General features: G+C 40.2%; 1 protein-coding gene across 1 annotated transcript in view; it reads right to left on the bottom strand.

The window, feature by feature from the left end:
* Positions 1-1,928: 1,928 nt before the first annotated feature.
* LOC144651084 (tyrosine-protein kinase BAZ1B-like) overlaps positions 1,929-9,220 on the bottom strand; it is a 48,636-nt gene continuing 41,344 nt past the window's right edge. The window contains exons 23-34 of the mRNA XM_078510958.1: positions 9,098-9,208; positions 8,525-8,725; positions 8,297-8,437; positions 7,659-7,736; positions 7,194-7,363; positions 5,901-5,965; positions 5,086-5,619; positions 4,140-4,596; positions 3,686-3,770; positions 3,500-3,583; positions 3,258-3,401; positions 1,929-2,421 (exon numbers count right to left, since the gene is read on the bottom strand). Coding sequence (XP_078367084.1) covers positions 2,308-2,421; positions 3,258-3,401; positions 3,500-3,583; positions 3,686-3,770; positions 4,140-4,596; positions 5,086-5,619; positions 5,901-5,965; positions 7,194-7,363; positions 7,659-7,736; positions 8,297-8,437; positions 8,525-8,725; positions 9,098-9,208 — 2,184 coding nt within the window. The 3' untranslated portion in view covers positions 1,929-2,307. The remainder of the gene's footprint in view (positions 2,422-3,257; positions 3,402-3,499; positions 3,584-3,685; positions 3,771-4,139; positions 4,597-5,085; positions 5,620-5,900; positions 5,966-7,193; positions 7,364-7,658; positions 7,737-8,296; positions 8,438-8,524; positions 8,726-9,097; positions 9,209-9,220) is intronic.

Genomic DNA, 9,220 nt, shown 5'->3' with positions numbered 1-9,220 from the left:
GGGCACCTTCGGTCCTGGGGGGGCGGAGACCTTTTTGCCCGGAAAAAAAATGGCATGGGTTGAAAGTCGAAAAAAGTGGCATAAAAAAAGAAAAAAAAAACGTGCATTGAAATAGTTGTGTGCAAACTTCGCCTGCTTGCTTAAAGTTCTTCAATTAATTTTGTGGCGTCGTCCGAAGGTGTCAATACATTGAATCCTTTTTCGGAAATATTTTATTTATTCATTTTAGTTCAGCAAAAATGAAATTAATTTTGGGATGCAATTTACATTGTTCCCCCCCCCCCCTCCCCATTAATAGAAAGTAATAGAAAAGCGTGTAAAAAAATAGGGATGAATGGGTTTTAAAAACATTTTGTTGAAAGTTTTAAGCTAGCCCTGAGAACTAAACATCCGAGTCGAAAGCATTAGCTTCATTACATTTAAAACAGCACTGTTTCAAGGTCTTGCACTAAATCCACCGCGCGCAAACGCTCAAACTATGGTAAAACTGATTGCATTTGAATCAAACTGAGGGCTCACGCAGAGTTTGCCAGAAAAATCGAAGATAATATAGCAATTTGCAAGAAGAAACGAAAGTAGATGAATGAGAAATTTGGACTTTTGAACCACAAAGTTCGGTATATTTCCAGTGCTTTTCTTGTTGATGTAATTCGTTTTGAACTTAATGTTGACTAAACTTTTCGGCTTATTTTTTATTTTTTCTCTTGGCTTATTGCCCGAATTCCAAGCATTTTGCCCGAAAAATTTTGGCACTGGGCCTCTGGCTCGGACACTGAGGGTAACCTCGTCCTGCGTATGGACTTTAAAATTGTATTTACATTGTATTTTTTTACTGGGGGGGGAGGGGCTGCAGCCCCCCTCGCCCCCCCCCCCCGCCTCGTACGCCTATGCTGATACTGAACAAAATTAAAAGTTTGATCCAGCAAGGTGGCCACATGCGTACATTTCGTATGCCTGACACGAAATATAGAATCTGACAGATACTAAATTCCACGACTTTTCCCGTTTTTGCTTTCCTGGGCAAACCATGTTCGTTCTCTGCCAGGTAAGATCCCTCACTGAAGCTAGTAAGCATGAAAAGAGCAGGTCCACTGACAGCGAGGGCTGCCACCCAACTAAAATGTACGAATGGGTTTACCCACAAAATGGTACTCAGTTGTGACTAGAATGGATACTTCGAAATTAGATGGGGCATCTTGTGACAACGTACAATATAATATTATCTTTTGTATCAAAAATCAGTAATCAGTAAATGTTTTGGAAAACATTTCATACACTCAAAAATACATTTCAGCGGCAGGTTGACCCTCCATGTTGTAGCGATTTTGGAGTCTACTGGAAACGGCAAACGATCCTGAGTTCGACTAGCGTCCGAAACTACCGTATTTACTCGAATAAGCGTCGCATTTGGGACAAAAAAGCTAATAAGCGTCGCCCCCGATGCGGCGCTCCTTCGGGGAATTCCGTTTATCAAAAAACAGCACAATAAACAACTCCAAAACAAACTTGGACATTTCTTTCCATCAAAAGCGATGTTTTGCTGTTCCAAGTGATTATTTTACCGCTCATCCATTAGTTTTTCTATCCAACATTTTTACAATACGTAGTTCTGTAAATGTTGTGAAGGCCGCGAACTTTGCGTGGTCAGCTAGTACCACTTCTCTCTTCAGCAAGAGACGAATATACTGACAATCAAAAGACGCTATTTTCGATTACTTTAAAGATAAGATTCTTTGTGGCGTCCAAATTTTAAATGAACGCCGCCCGCAAATGAGCGCCGCACTTGAGGTGCGAAAAATTTAATCAGCGCCGCGGCGCTTATTCGAGTAACTACGGTAGTTTTACATACTCTGGATTGAACATACCAGTCAAATACAGATTGGATAAGTATGGAAAAAAAGACCAACATACATGAGACAAAAGACAAGTTGGCACAGAACGTTCATTTTATTTTAACAGAAGAAACTGTCAACAAAAAACAAGAACAAAGCGATAAAATCGAAGCAACTTAATGGGAGGCCATGTATCACTAACACTACTGAAATATTATGCTTCCTTCAAGGGAGAACTTTTAAAGACTTTTATCACAATTAAAGCTTTAAAAGTTCTGCCCCCTGTACATTTCTGTAATGCGCTTGATTCTCAGAATTGACCACGATTTGAAATTTTGTTTTTAGTCTCTTGTTTACTTTCTCTAATTTATCATTTGTATTTTCTGCAATTTCATTATTCACACAAAAACTGAAAAATATGATTACATTTTCAGTGTTCGTAATAATTAAGTAGCAAAATGTTTAAAACTCTCCATCATCGTTTTCTCTGAACTTTGGATTTCTTGTTCGTGTTTGAAAAATTCTCGTTATAAAGTTTGTCGAAGTATTTTTCCAGATTCTTGCCAGCCTGTCCAACTTCTGAAGTACTCTGAAACAGAACAAACAAATCAGGATTTCCTGTTAATTGATATCACTCTACGAAGATTGTTATTAACTTATCGTAGAAATTCCTCAGTAAAATAGAGCGAACATTCACACGTGAATAGTGATGAATGGAACAGAGATGAATAGAAAGGGACGTATTTCGATGGATTTGTGACATCTTTCAGTTGCATGTCTAAACTCTTAACCAATCAAAAAGCCTTTCTTTCCGTTTTCAGCAATTTTAAAAAGTTACATGTAAATGGAACGTTTTTATTAAACAACTAGACTTAAACGCAACCTCGATCCAAACTCAAAGTAGGAACGTGACAGATGTTACGTTTTATTAATGTAAATAATAAGGTAAAGACAGTACAACTCTCTCTTAACAGACACCTCTATAAGACGGACACCTGGTGTTGGCCCGTCCCTGTCGTTTTTCACTCATTCTATTGTAACCAAACTCCCTTAAAGACGGACACTTTTGTAGCACGGACAGTTGGTGCCGGTCCCGACGGTGTCCGTTTTAGAGAGAGTTTACTGTAATTATTAAAATTATTAATTATAATTAGTTTTTGAGGTTTAAAGTAGTGTTTTCATTTTTAGCTATAAAACACGACCCCACAAGCAAGCCTTTTTGCTTTAACCAATTATTGCGTATAAACTAAGGATGTTGTTGTTCAGGAAAAGATTTCAAGTTTGTAGCAAAAGACGATAAAATGCTTAAGTCAGTGACTAAATATTTGCAACACGACACTTTCTAAAAGTGGAGTTACCACTTCCTCTACACTGTCTCGTTATTATTACTATTATTATTTTTTTGGTGGGGGAGGAATTACATACCAGGTTGTACTTGTCGCTATTTGAAAACACAAGTCGTACATCTGCTACAAAGCTATCCACATCCGGGTACTCCAAACTCCTCAGCTTTTCCTTAATGGTGCCCAGGTCCATAGGGGTTGTCACGAGTTCCAAATAGTCTGGAACCTACAAAGTTATATGAATACAAGAAGTGAGAATGAGTCGACAGTTGAGTGTGCGCAAGAGAGGGTTCTCTTCACACGGGCTAAAACAACAAAACGTACCTCGCGCAAATTAACAGGATGTGTGAATGGCCAGCTATCTTCATGAAATAGGAGATCTCGTACAATTTGTTCGCAAGTATCCAACTGTAAAAGAAAAACCAATATGGATACCGTTTCAATCAAAAGTTTCACCATATCACTATTAGGAATAGATGAAAGGATTGAAAAAAAGAAATCGGAACTTACTTCAATATTAACCCGTCGCCGTTTGCTTTCCTCTTCAGTTCTTTGAGTGTTTCCTGTTTCCTTTTTTTCGTCTTTGGTTACGGACCTAGCAAACAAAAGTAAGTTTACGTAAATCAATTGTAGGATGCAGAGAGCCATCTGCCACGCTAACAAATCAGCGTGTAGAAATTCCCTTACTTGCAAAACAAAGAACAACGTTACCTATGGCGCATCGTTGCAAATTCCTCCCAAATTTTTTCCAATCTCAGCGCTTCTTGTTTCTATTCAGTTTATTATTCCCTATTTTCTGTTTCTCTACCTGTTAACGTTTACTGCCATTTAAGGTTTAATTTGATTTAAAGATAACATTTTGTACATCGTAAAAAGACGTCCTTTTCAATTTTCTGACATTCAAACAGATCTTCAGATTGCCCAGGCACACAACAACAAAATTAACGTCTATTTTTGTTAATACCTGTTCTTTAGTTCGCCCTTTTTCCCTTTTCCTTTCTTGTCATTTCTTTTGTTGTCATTCACTTTACCATCATCAGATTCACCTTCATCAATCTTATCTCCTCGCCTTGCTTGTGTATTTCTTGTCCCTCTACCTTTGTTAGCTTCGACTAACACGTTTTTGGACGCCGGCTTCTTGGAAGTGTTATGTCCACTCTCGTCAGACTCCACAAATGAGCTTGAGACATTTTTCGAGCGCTTTGTGTTCTTTTTTCTTGTAGCGCGCTGATTCGTGAGCCGTGAAGTATCTTCGTCACTGTCTTCAGAGTGTTCGGAAGAGCTCGGGACGTGTCGCTGATTCCTCGTAGATTTACGAGTGGGACTTTCCGAAGATTTAGAGCGACCGCTCATCTTACGGCGGGAAGATTGCCGGTTTTCCTTTCCTGACTCCTCGCTTTCATCTTCATCTTCAGAATTATCTGCCAATAACAAGGACAAAAAAAATCATGGTTGCCACAGACATCAGTTTTCAAAATTCCCGGACTCTTTCCTGATAAATAGAAAATTTCCCTGAACCAGGAGCCCTCCTGCTGCTACTAGCCTCTCCTTCAAAAAGTAAAAGTCACCTGAAATGTTTTTTCAGCCTTCACTGGTATGAAATCAGGTGTTCTTATTCTATTTTTCAATTTTCCCCTGGACTTAAAGAATTTTACTTTTCCCTGGCCATTTCCTGACCTGTAGTAACCTAATAAAACGATAAAGGTCACCTTTTCCACGAAATACAGTATACACATTATAATTTCCCAAACTTGAAAAACCTGGGTCGACCGGGTGAGTAAAACACTAACTTAGTTTTCAACTTGTCTTGACGCATATCAAATTTGGCATAATGGTTGATTTACCATTATCAGCTTTAACTAAGTACCACTAGCTAGTTTAGAAGACATGCAGAAAACTGATGAACAAACCTGATATCTGAGGCCTGTTTCTGCGAGTTCCACGTCCACGGTTCCTCGATGCATTCGTGCGTCGATCCTTTAGCTCGTCAACTTCTTCTTCCTCACTGGAAACTTTCTGTTGGCGCGTCCTTCTGGTGGGCTTTCCGTAAAACGATTTTACATTGGACTTGTCGGCTTTTCCTTCTTCCTCATCATCAGAATCTTGTTGGCAAATCCTTTGCAGCCTGCTTGAGATTCTACCGCTTCTTACCACTTTGCCTGCACGTTGTTTGGACTTCGAAGCCTTCATTTTACCATCAATGCTTTCTTCATCAGACATGTCTTCAATACATGCACGTGATCTACTTCTCTTGTCACGTGCGCTCTTCTCATCCATTGGTTGACGACTCTGACGAGTTCGCTTTGACACCGTCTCGATACCAGACTCCTCCGAACTTCGAGAGCGAGGTCGTTTGAGTTTTTTACTTCTTAGGGAACTTTCGTCTCGTCTTCCATTCCTTACAGCTTTGTTTTTGGCTCCCTTTGACTTTGTCGTCTGACCACCTGAAGACAACCAATCAATCAAACAATTAATCAAACAAACAAAAAATGCGAGGCACAAACTTCGTTTCGTAGCACATAGAAAGGAACAGGAATGATTGCTATGAAATTTTTCAGAGTGCGAAGTCATATAAACTAATGTTTTATTAAAGGATCGGCTCTCTAAGTCTTGTTCTCTTGTTGATGTTGATCATTTGTAACACTAAACTAAGAATTAGTCGCATATTTCTTTTTTATATTCCTTAGAGATGCCCCTAGCAGATCACAATCACATTTATTAATACCTCGCATATTCTTTTTCTGTTTCTTGCTCTTTGGCTGGCGACATTGCCAACAGCTCCACGCTCCCCTAAGAAAATAATCAACATTTTATTGTTTTAGACAGTACTGAATAACATTCTCACTTAGCAGTGAGGAAGTTGAAGCAAACATAACGGAGATGTCGCACAAAGCAATCGTTCGGGTTTAATTACAAAACCTGCAACATTTTCCCACAACGACCCCTTTTTTCTCAATACAGTCCAAGCTCTCTTAACGGACACTCTCGTAAGCGGACAGCTCTACTTACGGCCGGCTTGTTTGAAACCCCGTTTTACGCTCCCATACAAACTCTGTATTTTGACATTCTCGTAAGCGGACATTCCCGTAAGCGGCCGCGGACACTTTCGGAGATTACGACTTATACTTTTTCTTTGTTTTTATGCTCCCGTAGGCGGACACCACCAAAAAAATCCTTTTTAACAACCTCTGTATCTTGTTTTTTATCAATCAACTTCACATAGCCTTTCGTCACAATGATTTACAGAAATTACAGTACCATATTTCAGTGTTTTTTTGTCGTCGTCCACGTTTGTCCGGTTATTGTAAGCTGGAAAAGCTCCCGTAAGCGGCCATCTATCCCTTACACCTCCCGTGGCCGCTTACGAGAACCATTCTCGTAAACGGCCAGCTCCAGTTACGGACACTTTTTTCGCGTCCCGAGGGTGTCCGCTTACGAGAGCTTCCACTGTACTGCCTTTTGATTGTACAAAAACTTGCGTTGGGTGGCCAAACGGACACGCAAGTTTAGTCGCAAGTGCACGCAAGTTTGCAAAAAGTCATTTAAAATGCTACAAGGTGAAGTTTAGTATTTAGTTTGATGTAAACTGCAAAAAAGCGCTGACTTGGGTTGGTTGACCAAACGGTGAGAACATTGCGTTAACTGAAGTGCAAATTTTATCCGACCAAAGTTAACGCAAGTCGATGCAAGTGCACGCAAGTCCTAGCCAAACGGAGACGCAAGTGGACGCAAGTTCTGAACTTGCGTCTTCTTGCGTTGCCGTTTGGTCAGGGCTTTACAATGGAAAAGAGCGCGGAGGGTGACTGGGAGTTTACAACACGTGGTGAAGCGTGATTAACACGTGATGAAGATGCGCGAGACATAACCGTGGTGTTCCCGAGGGGGGCTGGTGGACAATTTTGACGAAACTATGAGGGAAATATGAGAGTAGCTTCAAGAAAATCGCTTCCAGATTAATTGGGACTATGAAATCAAGCTGTGTACGTATGAATGACACGTGATGCAAGCATAACTATACCTTGGCACGTTCCTGAGAGGGGGCTGATGACAGTCTTTATGGAATACCAGAGGACACGTGTCACAGCAGATCAAGTCACCATCTTCTCCACACGTGTGGCAATAGTCTTCATGTTCATCAGACTCATCCTCTGAACTTTCATCAGAATCATCCATGCTGGCTTCACTTGCCTGGTGAATTTGGCCAATAAACAGTTATTTGTTTAGTAAGAATACGAAACCTTCACTCAGTGTCCAACGGACTGCCCGACGGATCAATCGACTGACCGACAAAGATAGGAAAGCTGGCTGACTGACCCACTAACCCCTAATTGGTTGGGAAATAACCATTACTTTGGGTTTGCTTTTGGCATTACTTTTGGCTTTGGCTTTGGCTTTGGCTAAATCGCGTTTGCAGAGGATTGTCACTATTTACTGTTAATTGAAAACTTTTAAAGATGTTGAAGTATTATAATTAACAAAATACCTCTTCATCTTCTACTTCACTTCCACTTTCCTCTTTGTAATTCTTTGTACTTGTTCGGCTGCTTTGCCTCTCATTCGGCTATACAAAAAAGTGTAACAACGTCAATGATGTGAATGCTTTCTTCTTTTCAACTAAGTTTCCCCTTTCAAAATTAATGTCTAAAAAAGATAGATCTATAACGACTTGCATCTTGTTATGCTATAAAGCGTTAAATGGCATTGATACTACAATTATATCAATCAATCAATCAATCAATCAATCCACATTTCAACTTCAAACGGTGTTAATAACTAGCGAATGTAGAATGACGAAAATACGGTACCAAGATAGCTCCGATGGAGCTCAAGATTACCCGCTGTGGCCGTTGCCATACGCTTTATAAGAAACCCCTAATTATGTTGACCACGCTTTTTCGGTAAAGCTGACTGGATACTACTCCCTCTTCGTGACTAGGGACCTCGGATGCTTTTTCATCCAAACCCACGCAAAAAAGAAAGACCAATATCCAGCGATCTTGACCTTGCGCTTAGTCAATATCTGATGTTTATAGGTTGTTGTTTTGTATAGTGGACAAAATGTAGCTAAGAACAAAGGCACATACAGTTACGTCTCTCTTGTGGCTTACTGAGGATCATTACCTTACACGCAGGACAGCTCCAGTGTCCCTCAGGTACTTCAGATAACGCTGGGCGCAGACACTGAAGATGATATCCTAAATTACAGTCATCACATAAGATCAGTGTGGTACCAACTCCCTTCAGCCGGCAAATCTTGCATCTCTGTGGACAACGAAAAAAAGGACTTAATATAAGTTTAAAAAAAAACGCAGAAGGAACAAGGACATGTTGATGAGTGAGTTAACGTACCGCATTTTCTGCTGATAAATCCCAAATCACGGTAGAATCCAAAATTTCAAGCAACAGATGAAGTCGAGAAACCGTTGCAGATTTTTTCACTTCATCCAACCAGCACTGTTTAGCTTCTTCTGAGCCCTTCTTGTCTTTGGTGAACAACCCTTGATAGAATTGAGGTAGAACTGCGGGCAAGAACTTCTCAAGCTGGGATGCCTGAACAAAGAAAGGACGACTTAATCTCACAAACAAGCTAAGATTGTTTTCTCGGATAACTCGGGCACCTGGTTCCAAGCGCGAAAAACGTTGCCTGTTTTTCCACATTTGGCATTGGTTGCACGGGTTTTCCAATGAATTCTGACTGGTTCAGAGCATTATTTCAGTGTGTTGATTGCTTTGCTCTTTTTCGTTATTTTTCACTGTTATTAAAATCACCGTCATTTGACCAACTGTTGGAATGGCAAATCAGAATACATTGTCTTCTCAGTAATTTTCATTTTAATGGTCCTAGGATTGTGTTTTATCCAAAGACCGAAACTTAACACACTTGGTGCAGAGCAAACAACATGTACTCGTTCAAAGGCTTACCAGTTCACTGATAGTTGAAGCTTGGTCTACAGTATTTTGATACTCCTCTAAACCTTCCTCAAGCACGGCTAAGTTGCCATATACAAGTCTCTCAGCAGTGTCTTTCAATTCCTGTTAAAATGA

The sequence above is a fragment of the Oculina patagonica genome, chromosome 4 (genome assembly GCF_052425735.1).
Source record: "Oculina patagonica isolate OP01 chromosome 4, crgOcupat, whole genome shotgun sequence".
NCBI classification, from domain to species: domain Eukaryota; kingdom Metazoa; phylum Cnidaria; class Anthozoa; order Scleractinia; family Oculinidae; genus Oculina; species Oculina patagonica.
The sequence above is the reverse complement of the archived record's forward strand: the minus strand, read 5'-3'. Positions and strand labels throughout refer to the sequence as shown.